General features: G+C 38.5%; 1 protein-coding gene across 1 annotated transcript in view; it reads right to left on the minus strand.

Annotated features, from left to right (window-relative positions):
- Positions 1-19,746, minus strand: part of PSMB2 (proteasome 20S subunit beta 2) — a 36,319-nt gene extending 16,573 nt beyond the window's left edge. The window contains exons 1-4 of the mRNA XM_074305105.1: positions 19,206-19,746; positions 18,293-18,706; positions 13,244-13,366; positions 8,431-8,501 (exon numbers count right to left, since the gene is read on the minus strand). Coding sequence (XP_074161206.1) covers positions 8,431-8,501; positions 13,244-13,366; positions 18,293-18,383 — 285 coding nt within the window. The 5' untranslated portion in view covers positions 18,384-18,706; positions 19,206-19,746. The remainder of the gene's footprint in view (positions 1-8,430; positions 8,502-13,243; positions 13,367-18,292; positions 18,707-19,205) is intronic.
- Between the last annotated feature and the right edge of the window lie 2,898 nt (positions 19,747-22,644).

The following is a 22,644-nucleotide window of genomic DNA, read 5'->3' on the forward strand; positions in this document are numbered from 1 at the left end:
CAAATATAAAATCTTGTTTGGCTTTCAAAGCTCTTTACAAATGGGCCTTTACAGTTTTCTCATCTGTAAAATGGGAATTAACAGTACCTACTTCCGAGGGCTCTTGTGAGGATCAAATGAAATATCAGTAAAGTTCCTTCCCTCTCCTTATTCCCCTTACTTTCCCAGCATTCTTACAACCTCTTTCATCCCATACATATCTATGATCCAGTGGCATAGACCTCCTTGCTGTTCCTTGCACAGGATAATTCCCTCCCAACTCTGACTCCTGGCTTCCTTCAGGTCTCACCTTCTGCAAGAACCTCCTCCTGTCCTCCTTTATCTTAGTGTCCTCCTGAGATTAGCTTATTTTCATGTTATCTCTGCAATTAGATTGTAAGCTCCTTGAGAGTAGAGAATCTATCCTCAGCCCTTAGCATAGTGACTATAATAGTATAAGAAAATAAAAGCTTGTTGATCAACAACTGAGTTAGTTGAAGTCCTCCTACAAGTTTTCCCAATACCTCAAATTCATTATGATCAAAAGAAATTCATCCTCTTCTCAACTGGCTTCTCTAATGTATGCATTTTGGTTGTTGGTGTCACCATTTCCTTTCAGTCAGCAATGCTTTTCTTAATTTTATCTTCTATGACATTGCTCACATCCATTTTTTTTCCTTCTACTCCCACTGCCACAATCTAGTTCAGAGTTTTGTATCTGTTGTCTGGACAATTCTAAAAAGGTTTCTAGTGTTCTCTCTCCTATACTGATGGTCTACCTAATGCAGAGATCTTCTCACATGACTACATACTTGCTTAAGAACCTTTAGTGGTAGCCCAGTCTCTAATGAATAAAATATACATATATTTCTGGCTTGGAACTGGCTCCAACTTTCGTTTTTTACTTCATTATGCATCAATACCTCCTAATACTGTCAAATCGAAATCTGTGATATACCCAAATCTTGTCTTAAATGCTCTCTCTCCCTCTTTCCTTCCCTCCCCCTCATGTGGAATGTTGACATTTTCCATTTCTCTATTCCTTTCATTTCCTTATAAAAAAGAAATCTTATTTTAATGCTCGGCTCAAGGAGTACTTCTTACATGAAAGACTTCACTGACCTTTCTAGCCTCCCCTCTTTGAATCTCTCATGTGGTATGATCTATCCAACAAACTTAAGGATATTCTTAATTGTATTCCCCTTGTGTGTATGTGTGTTTTGTATACCTCACCCTTTCTATTAGATTATAAGTTCCTTGGAGATAAGGATTTTGCTTTACTGCATCTTTATATACCTAATGGCAAGGCTAGGACATTGTACCAAGTGAGCACTTATTGGCAACTCAGAAAAATGAGATAATTAGACAAAGTTCTCTGCATCACAATTAGTCATATTCAATGAGTTTTAGGATTTTCTTCCCTTTCCCTTTCCCCACTTCATATCTAAAAATGGATATAGAATTTAGGAATCAGAAGGTCTGCATCATTGTCCAGAATGTCTTACCACTTGTGTGACACTGGGCAATTCTCTTTTCTTTTCTAAGTCTACAGTTCCTCATTTGTAAAACATAATTGAATTAGATTATCACTAAAGTCCCATCCTACTCTTTTATGTTGTGATCCTGTTTTTTCTGTATTTCCTTGACACTGATGCAAGTCATTTTACCTGGAAGGAGGGAGGAGGGGGAAGAGAAGGGGATGGAGAGCTTTGAAGGTAGATGGTGCAGTGCATTAAGTAGATAGAGCACCAGCCCTGGAGTCAGGAAGATCTGAATCAAATATGGGCTCAGACACTTAATATGTACTAGCTGTATGAGAACCTTGGCAAGTCACTTGACCTCTATACACCTCAGTTTCCGTATCTGGAAAGAGAGGATTGTGATGATTTCTAAGGTCCTCTACTGCTTTCAAATGCTGTCATTCTAAGGCCTATAAATGGCACTAAAATGAAGGACTGTATATATTCCAATTTCTTGAACAATCTGATTATTACACTGTTACTTCAACTGTCCATAGTTTCAAAATTTCTGGAAAATTTTACAATTCTGGCCATTACTTGAGTTTGTTTAACTCGCTTGTTAAAATTGGAACCACATGGTAATTAGAAGAGTTTCAAAAATCTAATGACTTGAGATACAACAGGGCACAGCTGCCTTATTATACCAACTAGTTAACACAGTATTTGTTTTCAACATTAATTTCACTTGCTAATCAAAAATACTGATTTAAACTCAGCAAATGACATGAAAATAAAATTGCTGTGTATCCAATGGCAAAAACAAATGAGATGTCTGTAAAAGAGCCATTTTGATTTTTTTTGTCCATTAAATATTAACTTAGGAGGAAAATGTACCCATCCACACTTCTTATGAGCCAATTCTCAATTTTACAGCCAGACCCCATGCTTTGTGATAGAACTGTACAACAGAAGGAAGGGCTAGCAAACAATGAATGTTAAGTAGGAACATACATAACTATGAACTCAGGATGTTACCTTAATGCTGACTCATCTACATGAGCCAAAAATCTAGTTGACATTACTGTGGAAAGTGATTAGGACATCAGGTGCACCTGCTGAATGACACCAGCTTGTGCCAAATGAATGTAAAGCAACATGGCAGACAGAAATGGACAATTTCTAGTTGGATAATGAAAAAAATAATCTACATGAAACTCATAGGCATCATGCTATCTGATCCTTCCCAAGAGATCTGGTTTAATATATTAAACATAATCCATTTTCACAGCTTAACTGGCCATGAATACTCATGTAAATACTGGAGCCATCTCAGTCTATTGATGCAAGATGTTTAGCTTAACATATAGTTAACAGTGTCAATCAGTCACAGATTGCTGATTGAGTGGTAGTCATATTGTGGTCAGTACTAAAAGCAAAATAAGGACCAGACAAGGAAGACTCTTTCCTTGCTTTCCTTTTGGACTAGCTGCCATTCTCCTAATTTAAATGTATATTATCCTCAAGATGGAAACATGCTACAATTTATAATGACAAACATTTGCAAAGCAATATAATTCTCTTATTAGATTACACCAACACCCTCTGTGCTTCAGGACACATACCATCCTCATACATGTTATTAAAAAATAAAAAACAAAACAAAATAAACCACCCTCAAATCAACTTTTTTTTTCTTCTAAAGGCACAGGTTTCAGTAGGAAGCAGAGGTAAAGTTGTCAGCTATCAGCTAATAAGAAAAAGCTCTTTCTCTCTCTTGAAGATAGGAAGGTTTTTACTAGCAAGGTGACATTATAGGGCAACATAATTTCAACCTTCCAGTGGGATAATTCTACTCAATCAGGAACCAGGGGTTCTCTGCTCTCAGTAGGCATTCAACTGGGTAGCACATACATGCTCTAAGAGTGAGAAAGCAACACCTTCTCACATATAACTCCCTGGAGAGGGATGGGGAAGAGAAGGAGGGAGGACTTTACACCTGCAAACTCTTAACTATCTATCAGCACTAAGGGTTGGGAAAAACATCACATTAAAGAAAGAGGAGGAGGGTGGGAGACTCCTAGATAAGCCAGCAACTTTCAAAGATAAGTCATTTAAGCCACTGTATTACTGTGTCAAAACAACAGCCTTCTGTACAGGACTTGGTCAAGTTACAAAGACAGAAAAAATAATATGTATTTTAAAAAGGTCACTGTCCAAAATCTCATTTCCCCAGGAGAAAAAAACACTGTATAAGTGCAAAATGCTGTCACATTAATTAAGTCATCTCTAATTCAATACACATCTGTCCCCATATAGTTGGATAATAAAATTAGCCACTAAAAACATCAGTGGTATCTCCAGTGGGGTTAACATAAGCTGTTCCCAAACCTAAGATGTTTCCTATGGGGAAAGGACCTGGATCCCCACATGTTCTTCAGAGAGCTTTTCAAATTGACAAAATAAGCTTTTATCTAACATGTACTTATAATGTAAGCTTGTGATTCTGTAATTCTACTAGATGTTCCTATTCACAATACTTCCTATTAAAAAAAGAAATAGGAGGCATAGATGGTCTAAGAAAGTCATGTTAACTTAGGAAACTAATACTAGGCCAAGAGAGAAATAATTGGAGAAACTGCTGTAGAGGGTCAGGAGGTCAGAAAAAAGCATGCTCACTCAGGGCTTTTAAGAAAACACATCCAGTTTTTTCCTCTTTTTGCCACTGAGAATGAGCTAATTCTGACAGCCAAGATACCCTGGCTAGGTGGCGGGAGAAGTGGTGTCAAAGGCTGCCATTTGCTCCCAGGCACTGCCATCTGCAACAGCACAGAGTTTTGTCTCCGGTAAATAAACACATCTGCCTTTGCCAGTGTCCTCCCTACTGTGCTGCCCATCTGGAGCAGGTGAGCTGGAAGGCAAGCCTGGGCTTGGGGGAGATGGGGGTGAGCACAGAGGATCAGGCCTCAAGGGAGATGGCACGTAGAGGAAGAAGGCAGTACTGCGTCATGTCACATCCTGCTAACTGTGTTTGCCAAAAAGCATTTTCAATTACTCTCGTTAGTGATGTTTTTAATCACATGTAACAAATGGCTGGTGGTGAGGGGACAGGACATGTAAAGTCAAGGTTTCTTTCACCTGTGCCATCTGTTCACAAGGTCACAAGACTTCATTGAATCAACAAACAATCTCTTGGGCAACCAACAGATGAATCTTTTGTGCAAACCACAGAAGCAATGAGGATGGCACAACTGCTCCAGTGGCCAATCCAGAGCCTTAATCTTAAAAACAGCTAGGGCAAGAGTCACATGGTTCTTTCAGGACTAGATATCACATGACACATAAATATCACCAGGGCAAATCTAACCCCGAAATAGACACAATTTGTGGCCTTTTCCTGAATATCTCATGACTATTTTTCAACTTTCTAAGAATTATAGGACTATTTACTGGTTTGGCATAAGATTTGTAAATGAGGTTGAGATTTCCCTAATTTTCCCCCATTGTCATCATTTACACTTATGACATTAGAGACAGACAACATGGCTTTTTGACAAATCAGAATACCTCTGGCAATCGAGGTTTCTAAAAAGGCACTGTGATGTACTTGCTATTATTACTTCTTCTAACAGGAAACAGAGGATATAGGACAGTTTAAATAGGATATATGTACATCAAATACCGTTTACTCTCTCAAACTTTGTCAACAATTCTATTTTACTTCAAGAATTTTGTTGATTTATACTTCAGTTTCCTTATGTGTGAAAAGGAAATAGATTCTTTAGAAATACCTTGAGGGAATTCAGATGAGCTACCCTAAATGTGTCATATCATTCATTTTAAATAAGAAATGGAAATTTACTATCATCATAAAAAAAATGGAAAAATCATTTACCTTAAAGTATTTTGGGGGGGCCTGAGGCAATTGGGGTTAAGTGACTTGCCCAGGGTCACACAGCTAATGAACGTTAAGTGTCTGAGGTCACATTTGAACTCAAGTCCTCCTGACTTCGGGGCCAGCATTCTACCCACTATACTATGCAACTGCCCCAATAATGGAAAAATCAAAACATGCTTATGAGCTTTTCTTCCTTTCTGTATATTACTTACTAAAAATAAAATAAAAAAAAAAAAAAAATCAGTCATGTTAAAGAGCTGAGCAGCAGGTGTTTGTCGATGGATAATTTAGCATCAATAGGGGAATGAAAAGAGGCAAAAGCAAATCTCCCGAGAGGAAAGAATCTAACCATATCTGGATAAGAATCCTCTCTAAGAGACCCAAAGAGCAGCCAACCAGCTTGTGTGTGTGAAGAGCTCAGCTCTCAAGGCAGCCCATTCTATTACACTGCTGGATGCTTCTGATTGTTAAGAACTTTCTCTAACCATGAGGGTACATCTGCCTTTCTACAGTGCCAAAACATTGGTCCTATAGACAAGCCTAATTTCTCTTCTACAAGCCAAACTTTCAATTAATTAATTAATTGATAATTAATACCTATCCCACACAATTCAATGTCCGCTTCCAGCCCAAGACAAATCCATGTCTAAAGGATTTGAAAATAAGCCTTTGAAATTCTTTCACTTCCCCACTTTGAGGGAACTTGCTGCCACAGAAGCAAAGTACATAAAAATGTTTAATAATTACATATATTTATCATTATGTAACAATTTCATAACATGTAAACAACACAATTACAGTTATAAATTTATTAAATAAAGGAAAGAGCACTTGCATTTTGTCTTCTAAAAACAAACCCAAAAGATCTTATTTTTGGTTCCCTAGCTCTTTCTTTTTTGTTGTTGGGTTGGTTTTTTTTTTTTTTGAGTTGACTTACATTTATATGTCATCTTTCCTCTTTCTCTAGATCAAATATCTCTTTCAAGGCCACGCCTTCTCACAGTCTCCTGAGTCCCCTCTTTTTCAGAGAATCTTCTAAAGTTAAGCACACATTGGTATTTTAGTAGCATTCACTAGGCTGTACCACCCCATCTTCATCACAGGGCCTCCAGAGGTCAAAATCTTTTAAATTTTCATAAAAATGTTAAAAAGTTGACTCAAAACATCAAATCCCTCATGCCAGTAATTAACTATATAATCAATTTAGCTACAATAACTAGTGATTCAGAATGCATTTATTTACATAGGGATTTGGTACCTGTAAAACTCTCTGCTGATAGTTGCCAAATGAAAATTTATCCCTTATAAATACCACTGGTTTCTCTCCCTCCCCCACCCCTATACTAAAGCTCCATGTCACTGTCTACAAAGGACTTTCTTCAGCTAAGTACATCAAACATCTCAACTGCTAGAAGATTAAATGGATCCAGTGCATTTGCATGATCAGAGCCAGTCTTATCTCGATTTTAAAAGGCGCTTAATTCACTTATTAATACCAGGGTATTTACAATAAAATGTTTATTGTGCCTAAAGGTAGAATTTGGAATTTGCCTGATAAGTCAAATATTTTACAAAACAAGTCACATGTAAGCATTTTGCTAAATATCACAAAGAACTTCTGGATGGCTGCAATTTGCACTATTTTCCAATTATGAAAGTGAAAGAGGAAATGTTATTGGCTTTTCAGTTAAATCAAAATATTTCCTTTTAATTTTCCTATTTCCCTTTCTAATGTAGTAACCCATGATTGAAAATTTTAGTTTCCATTTACGTATAGAACTCACCTGGTATTCAAGCAAACACTTAGAGAAAGAGAAGTTCCATTTCTCAAGAGGATTACAGAAAGAAGTGTTATGTGTTATGAGGAACAAAATAAATGACTCTGAAGAGCTGCAACATCATCTCCTCAGACTTGCCTACAAAGCGCCTGTCCAATTTGTTTTTATAACTGCAACAGGTAATTGCTGCATAATACGAGTTCATGTGGCACATAATATTGAAATTGAAACCAAACCACACAATCTGTTTTAGACATAAGAAAACACATTATTACCAAGACTTCTGAAGTACAGGAGAAAATGCCTGGTTTTTAAAATTAAAAGATAAAAAGATCGAAAAAGAGCCAAAGATAGGACAGACTGAAAGCCACCCCATCCCCACCCCTGGGGAAATTATAGCTTCATACTTGTGGCTGAGGACCTTGTGGATATCTCAAGTTTGTTTCAGACTTGCCAAGAACCTTGGACAAGCCCTAGATGCTGCCTACATTAAATTAAGGAAAATTTTTTTTGTAAAAGCCATTGAATGGGAAACATTACAATCTCTCTCTTTTTAGCACTCCTCCATAGTTAGGTTTCTTGACTTTACAGATGAAAAAACAAGCATTGGGAAGTAAGGTCATATGGTAAAGATTCAGTTATATATGGTCTCTTAAAGGAGGGAAAATACACATTATAGCAAATCACATGTTTTTCTAGCAATATTCTATAAGGTGGTCATACACAATCACAATCTTCAAGTGTTCAAAAGTTAACCACATACTTTGAAAAGTGGAAGACAAACTAAACCAACGACATGACTAAAACTCATTGGAGCAGGGCCAGTTTCAGATGGTGAAGGTCACAGAAAAATTCAGATTAGTCTAAGAATTTCAACATTGGTGAAAGGAATTGCTACTTGCTTCTAAGTCTGAAAGAATGAAAACTTGGATTATTTATAGTGTTTAAAGATAGCTCACCTATACTGTAGAGTACTGTAGAGACTTTAGTTATATGATAGAAACAAAGCAAATTAGTAAAAAAATTCAAAAATTAAGCAAAAAAAAAAAAAAAAATCTCAATCAAGTTCAAGTAAAGGTGTATTTTGCTTAAAGTTGCCAATTAGATGCATTGTGTGGGGTATTTTCCAGATTTCACCTAGGAAATTTGTATTTTACAGAACAAATTCAAAGAAAGACCAAACTTGTCCCAAGAGGAAGAGCTGCATTAAGGTGAAGCAATATAAAACGACTCTTTATGTTTAGCAAGAGAGTGGCAAAATGTAAAGAAATGCCCTTTCTTCCCCTAATATTCAGCTTTACCTCTCTGTATTTCTTACCCGACTCCGGAGGTAGTCAGCCAGATTTCGACGTGTGAAGTTAGCTGCTGCTGTGGGAGACAATTCATAACCTGATGCAAGAGACAAAAAAATAAATAAATAAATAAAAAATAAGACTTGCCTTGAAGTTAAATGGTTAAGTTCACTCAATTTTCACACTTTCCCATGTTTAACATTCAAAATACAGAATAGCATATTAAAAAGTTATGAATGGACTTTAATGGTCATTTTATCTAACCTTCCAAGCAGCAATCTTCTCTATGTCATCTCTGACATGATCATTAACCCAAAAAACCCACTGTGATGAGGAACCCACTCTCATAATCATAAAGTATGGTTAGGACAATTCTATTAGAAATGCAATTCTTACATCTAACGACAATTTGCCTCCCTAAAACCTGGTCTTCCTACTTTCTGTACACTATCCGATAAAACTACACAAAATCTAATCCTTTCTCTATATAGCAGTCCTACAAAAGTGGTAATCTTTCTTGCAATCCTATCATATCTCAAGCGCTCTCTTCATTACATTCTTTAGCTATTCCATATACATAAATGAAATGGTTTTGAGTATTACAACAGTGGCAAATACTATCCTATTCAACCATCAGAGGAGACAGATATAAAATAAGGTATGATTGTGTTAACTTAAATTCTAACAGGGCATAGAACAATACAATATTCTTGTTAAGATCTTAACAGAACATAGTATATTGTGGTACCTTCCTTTCCTGCATACTTTTCTATTTCTATTAAACAGTCTAAGACTGCATCATTTTTTTGAGGAGTCGTACCAGTTATAGTGAACTGTCAGTCAACTAAAATCCCAATGCATCTCCCCCCATTTTACTTGTACAATTGAATTTTTAAAATTGAAATGCAAGATTTTCATATATTCTTATTAAGTACAGGAATACATTATTCTAGTCTTTTGAAAATTTTTTGGATTTTTCTTTTGTTAATCAATTTGTTCTCTCTCATATTTGATAAGGAAGTCTATTCCTTTTTCCAAATTGCTAATAAAAATGATGAACAAGAAGGAGAAGAGGCAAGAACAGAGTGCTATAATACTCAAATACAAACCTCCTAGGTTTACAGTAATAATTAAACACTCTCTTGGTATATTCAACTAACTATCAATCTATTTAACTGTACTGTCATCCAGCTCGAACTTTTCTATCATTGCTACAAAGACATTCCAATCAGATAAACACGAAAGAAGCCTTGTCTTTTGTTTATCAAGATGAGTTTACTGATCATGCTTGGGAGGGTACCATGGACTCTGAATTGTTTTTCTAGGAGTAAGGTGGAGGTGGACTTTCTTGCATCTTCCCCTTGTGGGAATGAGAAGAACAGTAAAATCTGAAGCCACAGTAAAAATAGTATGAATTGATTTGTAAGAGCATCAAATCCACAAACTAGTTTAAAATGACCAGTGTAATAGTGTTCTGTACTGTGCAATTTTATTCACTTAAGAAATGAGTGAAAAACATATTAATATAAGATGAACAAGAAATTTCAAGAGGCAATTTGAAAAGTATGAAAGAATCAATCAAAGGAAAATGGGATATTGAGATCTCTAGAAATGAGTTACTTTTGGAAAAAATAAGATTTTAAATATAAAGCTATTGTTTGGAGAATGCTAAAATATACAAAAGAAATTTTTAAAAATAATTTTCTAATAACTTAAAAATAGAGGCTACTAGATTAAAAGTCTAGTAATTAGGACAGGAAAGAAAAAATATTGTAGCAAATACTATTCACCTATACAAAAAAGAAAATTATTCCCCCCCACCAATTGAACAAGCATTTATTAAATGCCTAATTTGTGCCAAGCACTGCAATAAACAAAAAAATCATTCTTCAATTCACCTGAGCATATGAGCTTTATGTATATTAACCCCTATGGCTCAGAAAGTTATTTTACTGCATCTTACTGAATAAATACTTTTTTTTTAAATAAAGAATTAACAGATGTTTTTATATATAAATTAAATTCCTTTCCAATTCTTATCTTGACAATGCTGTTATTCTGTGAATCATTCATGGTCCAGAAAAGTTTTCCCTACTACATACAATGCCCAGTTTGAAAGCTGGCCTTGAAAACATCAGTGCCTCTGAGTTCGTCATTTTTCTATCAATTTTATCTGTCTTACATAATTTTGAACTGCAAATTTTGTTATATGCAGACTCTGTAATTTTCTTTCTTACATAAAATTTAACTAACTTCACAAAACAGCATTAAAAATTACTAAACATATCAAGTCAAGGAGTCTGTTAGATTCTGGCCTCATATCACCTTGTTGTGTTTGTTGGATCTAATCTCATCATTTTTTAGGCCTGAAAGGGGTTTCATCTTATCACTGATTATTCATACCCTGACTATGAGGCCTGGTTTCCTAGAGTCTTAAGTAAGAGAGACAGACTAGCTGTGTTAAAGGGGCAGAACTTCTTGATGGCCATTGTTCTTTTTATTAAAATAAAAAACATAACACTGTATATATCAATATAAACAGTTAAATTAAGTAATTTCAACTGAAGTGTAACATTTTAAAGAATCTCAAGTCCCTATTTTTAGCTGATTTTTAAAAATCCATTCTTATTTCAATTTAATCAAGCAAGTGCTTCAGTATTAAGCAGCAATAAAATAATGTAAACTTATGCAATTTTATAAATATCTTATAAATCTTATAAATATCAGATGCTAATAAAAAATTCGAGCGATTATAAAATTTTTGACAGTATATATGCATGAGTAATTTTTTTTATATAACATTATCCCTTGTATTCATTTTTCCAAATTTCCCCCTCCCTCCCTCTACTCCCTTCCCTAGATGACAGGCAATCCCATACATTTTACATGTGTTACAGTATAACCTAGATACAATATATGTGTGTAAATCCAATTTTCTTGTTGCATGTTAAGTATTGGATTCCGAAGGTATAAGTAACCTGGGTAGATAGACAGTAGTGCTAATAGTTTACATTCACTTCCCAGTGTTCCTTCTCTGGGTGTAGTTGTTTCTGTCCATCATTGATCAACTGGAAGTGAGTTGGATCTTCTTTATGTTGAAGATATCTATTTCCATCAGAATACATCCTCATACAGTATTGTTGTTGAAGTGTATAGTGATCTTCTGGTTCTGCTCATTTCACTCAGCATCAGTTCATGTAAGTCTCTCCAAACCTTTCTGAATTCATCCTGCTGGTCATTTCTTATAGAGCAATAATATTCCATAGCCTTCATATACCATAATTTACCCAACCATTCTCCAATTGATGGATATCCATTCATCTTCCAGTTTCTAGCCACTATGAAAAGAGCTGCCACAAACATTTTGGCACATACAGGTCCCTTTCCCCTCCTCAGTATTTCTTTGGGATATAAGCCCAATAGCAGCAATGCTGGATTAAAGGGTATGCACAGTTTGATAACTTTTTGGGCATAGTTCCAGATTGCTCTCCAGAATGGCCAGATTCTTTCACAACTCCACCAACAATGTATCAGTGTCCCAGTTTTCCCACATCCCCTCCAACATTCATCATTATTTGTTCCTGTCATCTTAGCCAATCTGACAGGTGTGTAGTGGTATCTCAGAGTTGTCTTAATCTGCATTTCTCTGATCAGTAGTGATTTGGAACACTCTTTCATATGAGTGGAAATAGTTTCAATTTCATAATCTGAAAATTGTCTGTTCATATCCTTTGACCATTTATCAATTCTCCAATTGGTTTGATTTCTTATAAATTAGGGTCAGTTCTCTATATATTTTGGAAATTAGACCTTTATCAGAACCTTTAACTATAAAAATATTTTCCCAATTTGTTACTTCCCTTCTAATCTTGTTTGCATTAGTATTGTTTGTACAGAAACTTTTTAGTTTGATGAAATCAAAATCTTTTATTTTGTGATCGATAATGATTTCTAGTTCTCCTCTAGTCATAAACTCCTTCCTCCTCCACAGGTCTGAGAGATAAGACTATTCTCTGTTCCTCTAATCTATTTATGATCTCATTCTTTATGCCTAAATCATATACCCATTTTGATCTTATCTTGGTATATGGTGTTAAGTGTGGATCCATATCTAATTTCTGCCATACCAATTTCCAGTTTTCCCAACAGTTTTTTTTTTTTCCAAATAATGAATTTTATCCCTCCCCCCCAAAAAAAAAGAAAAAAAAAGAAATGACCAAGAGAGGCTTGGAGAGACTTATATCAACTGATACTGAGTGAAATGAGCAGAACTAGGAGATCTTTATACACTTCAACAACAATACTATATGAGGATATATTCTGATGGAAGTAGATATCTTCAACAAAGAGAAGATCTAATTCAGTTCCAATTGATGGACACCCAGAGAAGGAACACTGGGAAATGAGCGTAGACTGTTTTTCTTGCCAGGTTATTTTTACCTTCTGAATCCAATTCTTCCTGTGCAACAACAAATTCAGTTCTGTACACATATATTATATCTAGGATATACTATAACACATTTAACATGTATGGGACTGCCTGTCGTCTAGGGGAGGGGGTGGAGAGAAGGAGGGAAAATTCGGAATAGAAGTGAGTACAAGGGATAATGTTGTAAAAAAAATTACCCATGCATATGTACTGTCAAAAAATGTTATAATTATAAAATTAATTTTTAAAAATGTAAAATAAATAAATAAAAAACTTTTATGTACCCCCCCCCAAAAAAATTCAAGCGAACCAGCCCAGCCTTCACCTTTAACCTCCACCCAAGACTCAACTTCCTCACTCTTGAATAGGAAAAGCTAGGGCACAGACTTCTGACCCTGAGGATTACCTACCATTGCGCATCTTGTAGAGCTGTACATTTTTCTGAATGTATTCAGCAAACTGCACAGTGTCTCCAGCCTCTCCAACACACAGAAGTAAGATCTTCTCACTCATCTTAAACATCTTGTCATGATCTGTTCAGAAAATATATAGTCATCATCACAAATCATGTACAAGTCTAATAAATGCAAAATTAAGCAAAAACAGGTTTTTAAAAATAGATAATATTCTACAATGTCAGGCAGCACTCTCATCATCCTTCATGGCACACCATCAGGAATAAGCACACTTCATTAATATCATTTACCACAGGAAATTACACAGAATTCCAGATTGCACCAAATTGAATCTGAAGTACTTTTATATATTCAGGACTCAATCATTGAAGGAAGCGTAGGAATCAGGCCAAAAGTGTGAAAACAATCCTTTGTCTCATGATAACCAAGGCCTTGAAAATTTCTTCAAGAGACCAAATTAAGTTTTAGTTTTGAGGAGATAAGAAAGGGACAAAATCTGAAGATACAGAGAGAATGGTGTTATCACAATTAAATAAAGAATACATCAAAAGAAAATGGCCTTTAAAAAGGTAAAAAAGTAACTAATAATGGAAATTTATAGAGAAATCAACTGAAAATACAAATCAGTATAAAAACTGTTAACTAGTATCACCCTCAAAGCACAGACAAAAGAGAAACTTAATGTTAATTATATAACTACTTTCAAAAAAATTTTTTTTCAAATATTCGAATCTTATCTGGATATGCCAGATTCTTGTTCAGATTAGAGAGAAATCAACATTTATGCAGCCATTAGTGCTTAAGGAACATAACTCATGTTCAAGCTGGGGCTTCAGTAAAACATAATCTCCCTATCCAACTCTCACTTTCACTTTCAATTTTTCAAATACTGCTGAATAATCTTCCCTGGAAGACATGTTTCATGTTTGAAAGCTTCTGAAATGTTCCAATCCTTTAATAGGATTTAGAGAGCATAATGCTGGTGTTTGAACAGTTTTTAAAATTTGAGAGTTGAAACTGCCATTTAATATGGCTAGGTAGGGCTAGAGGGAAACACACAAGACATAAACGTAAAATTACTAAATATATGGCTTCAAGATCTTATCTGTATGAAATGAAAAGAAAGGAAGACCTCAACTATATTTGTTACATAGGCTGAAGGAGATGTCAACTTGCAAGAAAGTTTAACATTTTTTGTTATAACATTTATTAAAAAAAAAGTTAAGAGTTCCATGAATGCTATTTTTCATTGTGAAACTAACTTAAACAATTTGTGAAACTAACTTAAAACAAGTAAAAAGTTATTTGTCAGGCACCTACAGTGTGCCCAGAACTATATATGGGACAATGGAGACACAAAAACCCTTCCATGACTTATATATCTCAACAGACTATATTCAGCCTGCATATAGACTATATATAGCCTATATATAGGCTGCAATAGATGCTAGTTCAGACTACCTCACCTAGTTATGTGTCCTTGGGCAAATAACTTCACTGGGGCCTCACCTTGAAATATATAAAATAGAGCTAGTAAAGGAGGGACAGAGGGAAGAGGAAGACATTGGTACAGAGAATTATCCGTGAGACAACTGCCTCTCCAAAGTCATGTAGATCATCAGGAACCGCTCTGAAACTATACTTGTCTTAAAGAGTTGCCTGAAATACCAAGAGATATGTCAGAGGCTTGAATCCTGCTATGCCTTCCTAAATCTGAGGCCAGCTCTTTGTTTATTACACCTTATCTCTTAAAGGATCATAGAATCAAAGATTTACAAGTGACTTTCCCAACATATATAAATGGTTACAAACTGCTATATATATAATCTAAGGCACTTATGTTATTACAACACAGTGCAGAGTATATGCAGGTTCTCAGTTATATAGGAATTCAGAAAATTAAAAAAAAAAAAGCAACTAGGGCTGCAATAATCAGGGCAATTTAAAGCATTTCCAGAGACTAGTCAATAGATGAAAGATAGTATTATAGTATACATAATATGTTAAGGTAATAAAAGCATGGTACAGGACCTCAAACAAGCAATCTTTAAGCTTCCTTCACTTTAGGAAATCAGTCATCTTTTGTTAATTATACATTGAAAACAAGCTGGCAATATAGCAGATGATACTGACACCTAAAGGAATAGCTGGACCAAACTAAGGTGGCAAGTAAAAGCAAACCCTAGGCTCCATTTTTCAAATGACAAAAAAAGCAATATAAAATACTCTAGTTGGGAAAACATACAAGGCCTCAAAGTTCATATTCTTACAAATTCAGGACTGGAAAAATAGTAGGGGAAAAATGGAGGAAGGCTATGAGTATTTTTTTTTCCCTACATATTCTTTAAGATCTAGCCCAAAATCTTTCCTCCAACAAGCATAGCTGGTACTAAATCAATACCATTATTGTGACAGAACAAGAAGGGGATGTTATATCTTACATTAACATAGCACATTTTACCTTTTCCAAAATGCTTTCCCCTCAAGTAAATACTCTATCAGTTCATCGAAATTGAAGCCTTGCTTCCTTAAAGGAAGAAAGTTGCTAGTTGGTTAAGTTCTTGAAAGTTTTTATAAGCATTCTTCTCTCCACACACATTCTCCAATTATGACACCTGTTGACTTCCACCTGATTCCTTACTATGATTTTAACAAAAAAGTTACAGAATCAAAGGATATTAAGAATCTTCTAATCCAAACTCTTACTCACTACAGGAATCTTATCTCAAATATCCACAAGTAGTTTCTGCTTGAATACTTCCAATGTAACTACTTTCTGAGGCAGCCTTGCTCTATTTTGGAGAAATCAATAAGTATTAAAAATTCATTTTTTAACATACACAAGCCTTTTGATTTTTGAAGACATGTCATGCCATCCCTAAACTTTTCTTTTTCCAGTTCCTCAGATCACCTAGCTTTTACATCACTCACTATCCCAGTCTGTTCCCTCTCCTTATCAGCATCCCTCTTAAAAGGTAAAGACCAGATTGGAACTTAAGGTGGTAGGGGGAGAGAGAAGCAAGTGAACTATTGTGGGCTTTCTCCTTTTTTGTCTTTACTTGGGTGAAAGGATAGTGAAAAAAGTAAAATGTGACATATTAATGTCTTTTCCCTTTTAGTTATCACAATTATAATATTGAGTACTAGCTGTGTGCAAAACACTAGTGGATATTGTGCATATGAGCTCTCCTAAAGTTTTGGGTCCGGTTTAAGAATATAATTTTTCTCAAAAAGCTTCTATCGTTCTAAGGTAAGAAAACCAACAACAGGTACTTCAGGCAGGCTATTTAACACTTCTAGATCTCAATATCATCTATAAAATGGAAGGGAATTGGATTAGACGGCCTCTGAAATCCCTTCTAGCTCTAAATCTATAATCCTAATATCTTATTTCATTCTCAAATCATGTGTTTGACACAAAGGACTTGTTTCTACAGTACAAAGATTTAAGACAGTGATATCTCTGGGGGATAGAGGGGAATATATTCTCCAAGAGAAAAGTTTCCCAAAGTAGGAAGCATTTTCATTTTCATAATTTTACAGATATTTAAGAAAATATCCATTAGTACACCAGCCCTACTTCATTAAATAACATGTTCCTAAAAAGCCCTAGAGATCTTATTCCAACTTCCTGTGTGATGAAAAAGAAAAGCGGTCTTACAGGGCTTCAAGAAACTTAAGATCATTTACTCATTCTTCACAAAAGTGCTGGGTCTGGAGTTAGAGGCACTGCGGTCAAACAAAGCTCAGCCTTGCCCTTACCAGCAGCATGGCCTGGAGCAGCTCCTTCACTTCCTTGGGGCTTAGTTATGTTATGTGTTAAAACCGCTCAGAGTCCTTCTAGACCTTAAATCTATTCTTCTGAATGCAGCATCCCTTGCCATTTAAAATCATCCTTTAAATGATAATGTATCTAAAATAAATCACTTAAAAAAATAAGTCTGGATATAACCCACTCACTTGGCGGCCTTCATTGTTTAAAGGCCACAGTGAAACAGATATGATGAGAAACTTTAATATGCCTTATGGGAAGGCAAAAACAAGTAAGTAGAGCAAACCTATCAAGGCTGTTGTGGGCAGAGTGAGACTTGGACCCAAGGAGTCTGGAGTTTAACTCCTATCTCCCACACAAAGTGCCTGAGCGACTCTTGGAGCTATAGGCAAGTTGCCAAAAAAAAAAAAAAAAAAAAAAAGGCATCCTCCTGCATTGGAAGAAGGGGTTTGTTCACCCAGGGGTTCCTGTACCACTGAAATCATAGGTTCTGCCCCAATCCCCTTGCTCAGCTGTTTTTAAAGTGATAATAGGGTGATGGAGGAGCGGGGAAGGGAGAGAGAATTGTCCCTTTTGCATTCCCATAGCACAGTACTTGTAAATAACACATGTAAAATATATGCAATAACAGCAATAATAAGTACCGGCCGACTGTAAAGAATTTCGGGCCGGATGTTAGGGAACCTAGGTTCCAAAGCCGGTACTTTCCCACAAGATCGCGGTGATTTGGGCTGTCATTGCCCTTTTGTGATGCTGACACTTCAAATACAAAATTGGGAGTACTGCACAGGCCAGAGAAGAAAACGCCCCAGAAACGGGTTTTTATTTTATTAATAATAGTAATTCTATTGGATTCGCCGCCCTTCCCAACATCCAAGACTCAGTAACAAAGAGCTGCGTCTTGCAACATAAATGGGACTTGAGCAAAGCGTGTAGGTTCGGGTCTGGAAGGGAGTTCAGTGCCCATTTTACAGACTAGGAGACCTAGGGGGAAAAGGACACAAAGTGTCGGGGCCAGGATTCGAATCCACGTCTTCTGACTTCCACCTCAGAGGGACTTTCCACCGGCCCTCGCACGGTACAAGGGGAACGACGGGAGCGGAAGTGGCCGGGGCTTCAGCCTCACCGATAGCGTCCACTCTCTGGCCTAGGCGCCCACGGGGAGGGGGCGGCAGGATCGGCGCCCCCGGGAGCGTAGCAGCGGGGGCGCGCCCGGGCCCTCTCCCTCCTGCCCCGTCCCCTTCGGCCGGCCTGCGCGCGGCCTCACTCACCGTCCTTCATCTGGACGATGTTGCTGGCGGCCACGCGGTCCGAGGCCACCAAGATGTAGTCGGGCCCCTGTATGCCGATAAGGTACTCCATGGCGGACGGCGGGACCGGACGGGACTCAGCCTGTAGTTCCTCCTCACCGCCGGCTCACCGGTGAGACAGCACCGCGCAGGCTGAAGAGGAGGAGGCGTCGACCCACCGCCGGCGCACTCCGATGACGTCACGAGACCTCGCGAGAATTGCCCGCAGCCAGCGCCGGCTTGGCCCCGGGAGAGGAAGATTAGGCAAAAGCTCGCGCCCGCCCCGCGGAAAGAACGGGGCGGGGCTAAAACTGTCTTGGTCCCGCCTCTTTTAAGCGCTCCTCCTCTCCCGATCTGTCCTTCTCCAGGTCAGTCACCTCTTTAAGGGCCTGCTGTCTGCAAAACATGGAGAAACTTGAATCATATTGACACACAACCTTACCCTCCTCTTTCTCTTTTCTTTTTCCATTCTATCCCTTGTTCTACTTAGGAAAGGAGCTAAAATGTGCTGTGGAGGAATTTGAACTTTAGGGACGCAGTAAAGAAAGTTTGTGGAGGCTGAATTAGAGGAGGCCAAGCCCGGAAGCCGGAAATCGAGCTGGAAAACTGTCCAAAGAAAGAGTCAGGGGGATCCATTTTAGGTGGGTGGAATGGGAGTGGGGCTCCCCCTGTCTCTCCCAGAGGAGAGGCCCCAGGATTACAGACCCCAGAGTAATCAGAAAGGGGCTGCAGGGCGGGTGTGAGCATCTCCTGAGCCTCCTGCGCTTTCTGGCCCCATTCCAGGGAAATCTCTAAGATAAGGCTTGGGTATCCTCCACTCTAGCATCCTGTGGTACTGCGGGTGATAGAAGTCACCACAAAAGGTAATCCGCCTTATCTCGCGTGCCGCCTTTACCACAGGAACTGCTCAAGACGCAAATCCCAGCTGAGCGTGTGGCCTTCACGTCCCCTCCAGGACAGAGCCGGCGCTGGGGGATGGTGGAATGAATGCTGCTTCACTTCTCACTGCAGGCCTGCGCTCACAACGGCCGGCTCTCCAGCCAGGACACCGCTCCCCGTAGTCCGGCCTGAGGGGCGGTCATGGTTCCTAAGAAGCTGTGGCTGTGGAAGGCCCCCAGAGCGGCTAGCACTTGCCGCGGGAACTTGTAGTAGTTCCCGGGAATGGAAACGCCAGCTTCCTGAGGCTGCTGACCCTTGTCAGGGAAAAGAGCACGGGGCTGTGGGGTCTCAGATTCGCATGGGCCGGCACAGACCGATCGTCATCATCCGGGCTTTTCTGAAGTAAGACGCCCTTCCTGCGGCAGACGGGACAGAAAAGCCTCCTCTCGGCTGCTGTTCCAGGAGAGAGTCCTAATGGCAGGCCGCAGATTGGGCCAGTCCTTCCCACGTGTCTTATACACAACCCAGGGTGTCCCTGACTCAGCTGCCAGTTACCTTTGACCCAACGCCCTGGAGACATGAGAACCAATCACAAGGTGCTGTGTCACCTCGGCCAGGTGCGTGGCCCTCAAATGAACAGCCAGAGAATGGCCGCAGTCCTGTCGGTCTAACAGGGTTCTCAAACTATGGGCCATGGGCCAGATGCGGCCACTGAGGACGTTAATGCGGCCCTCTGGGTTATGGCAAATGGGCCGAGGGGCGGAGACCACAGTCCGGCCCTCCCACAGTCTGAGGGACAGTGAACCGGCCCCTATTTAAATAGTTTGAGGACCTCTGGTCATTTCATCACATGGTCAGTCCCCTGATAGAAAGAAAACACGAAGGGGGGATGGGACCCACAAGACTTCACGGATTAGACATGAAAGGTTAAGGCAAGGGAAGGGTCAAAGATGACCACAACATTTTAAGCATGGGTGAACAGGGGAAGGACGGGGCAAGAAGCCGCTTCCAGAGAAGTCAGAGGGAGAGCGGCGTGAGTGGGGAAAGAAAGCTTGGTTGGAGGCGGTCAGGGTTTGTGGTGCCAGGGGGCACTCCAGTGGAGATGCTGCTGCCCGGTAGTAGGTTTTGGGGCTGCCTGAGATCAGGCAGGCGGGAGTCACTGGCGTGGAGATGGCGGTTGAAGCTCTGGGAATACAAAAAGGAAAAGCGGAGACAAAGGAAGAGGGCCAAAGACGTCCCCTTGGGTGTTCCCCAGAGTAAGCCGTCAGGGAAAAATGAAGAGACAGTGCCTTTATTTACACAGGCTGTGTCCCGGGCCAGAAAGGCTTTGTTTCCTCATCTCTCTGCTTCCTGGAGGATGGTGCTCTTTGGCTCTCAGCTCAAGTACTACCTTATGAGACTTCTCCCCATCCCTTCCATTGTTAATGTGTGCTCTCTCTGTCTGTCTCTGTCTGTCTCTCTCCTCTGTCTCCCTCTCTCTCTTTATTTGTCCTCTCTCCTCCTTCCTCTTTCCTCTCTTTTTTCCATCCCTCTGTCTCTGTCTGTCTCTGTCTCTCTGTCTCTGTCTCTGTCTCTCTATGTCTTTGTCTCTCTGTCTCTATCTCTCTTTCTGTCTCTGTCTCTGTCTCTGTCTCTCTCTCTCTCTCTCTCTCTCTTTCTCTGTCTCTGTCTGTCTCTCTCCTCTGTCTCCCTCTCTCTCTTTATTTGTCCTCTCTCCTCCTTCCTCTTTCCTCTCTTTTTTCCACCCCTCTGTCTCTGTCTGTCTCTGTCTCACTGTCTTTGTCTCTCTGTCTCTTTCTCTCTCCCTCTCCTTTTCCCAATTTTTCTCTCCCCCACAATTCTCCCACTCCCAGCTCTATCTCTGTCTCTGCTTTTGTCTGTCTTTTCCTTCCCTCTCTATGCCTCCCTCCCCAACTACTTTATATTTATTTTTACCTAATTTTCTGTGTACATGTTAAACCTCAAACCTAAACTCCTTGAAGACAAGACCATTTTTATTTTTGTCTTTCTATCTTCAGGACCTAGCACAGTACTTGGCACATAATATGCACTTAATAAATTTTTGTGAAATGAAATTAAAAGAGACAGGAAAAGTACCAGGAGCTTTCTTTGAAGCCAAGGAACATTCAGTAAGAAGGAGTGACCAACAATGTCAAAAGCAATGCCAAAAGGATGAGGAATGAAAAAAAAAGGAAAGTAATTGAATTTGATGATTAGGAAGGCACAGGCAGTCTCTTGCATAGAAGGCACTTCACTCAAAGAATCCCTCTCTTTCTTCAAGTACCATCTTCTATATGAACATTTTCCAATGTGTCTAACTGCTAGGGCCCCGCCTCTCAAACTATCTTTTATTTTTTTTTACAATGTTTCTATCGATATTTACATATGTGCTTTTTGTCTCCCTCATGAGGATATAAACTTGAAAATAGGAATTGTTTCATTCTTTGTGTTTATATCACTAGTACCCAGAACAGTGCCTGACATATAGCAGGTGCTTGATAAATGCTTATGGATTAATTGATTGATCCAGATCCATGACCTTGGAAAGAAAAGTTTAGGTAGAGTGGTAGGGGCAAATGCCAGCTTGCTAAGGGTTAATGAGTACAATCATGAAGTGGGAAGTGTCATATGTATATAACTTTTTCAAGATAGGGGAGGGAAGATAAGACAAATAACTACATGGTAGGAGTAAAATGATCAGAGAACTTTTTTAAAATTACAACTTTTTACTTTAGAAATATATACATGGATAATTTTTAGTATTCACCCTTTTAAAACTTTGTGTTACAAATTTTTTCCCTCCCTTGCCTCATCCCTTCCTCCAGACAGCAAATAATCCAATATATGTTAAACATGTGCAATTCTTCTATACATATTTCCATAAATATCATGTTGTATAAGAAAAATCAGATGAAAAAGAAAAAAAAGAGGAAAGAAAACAAAATGCAAGCAAACAACAAAAAGTGAAAATGTATGTTGTGAGCCACACTCAGTTCCCACTGTCCTCTCTCTGGATGGCTCTCTTCATCACAAGATCATTGGAACTGGCCTAAATCATCTCATTGTTGAAGAGAACCATATCTATCAGAATTGGTCATTATATAGTCTTCTTGTGGCATTGTACAATGATCTCCTGGTTCTGCTTAGTTAACTAAGTATCAGTTCATGTAAGTTCTCTTCAGGCCTCTCTGAAATCAAATCAACCTGTTAGTCGTTTCTTATACAACAATAATATTCCATAACATTCATAGACCATAACTCACTCAGCCATTCTCCAACTGATGGGCATCCACTCAGTTACCAATTTCAAAGAAAACTTTAAAAAAAACAGATGGTTTATATCTGAGCCTTTTATAGTTGGTTTGGAAGGAACAAGAGGTGAGGATTCATCAGGTAGAGGGATGACAGTGAAGCAAGCTCCTGGACATGAGTTTGGAATTTAAGAGAGGAAATAA

The sequence above is a fragment of the Sminthopsis crassicaudata genome, chromosome 3 (genome assembly GCF_048593235.1).
Source record: "Sminthopsis crassicaudata isolate SCR6 chromosome 3, ASM4859323v1, whole genome shotgun sequence".
In the NCBI taxonomy this organism is placed as follows: Eukaryota; Metazoa; Chordata; class Mammalia; order Dasyuromorphia; family Dasyuridae; genus Sminthopsis; species Sminthopsis crassicaudata.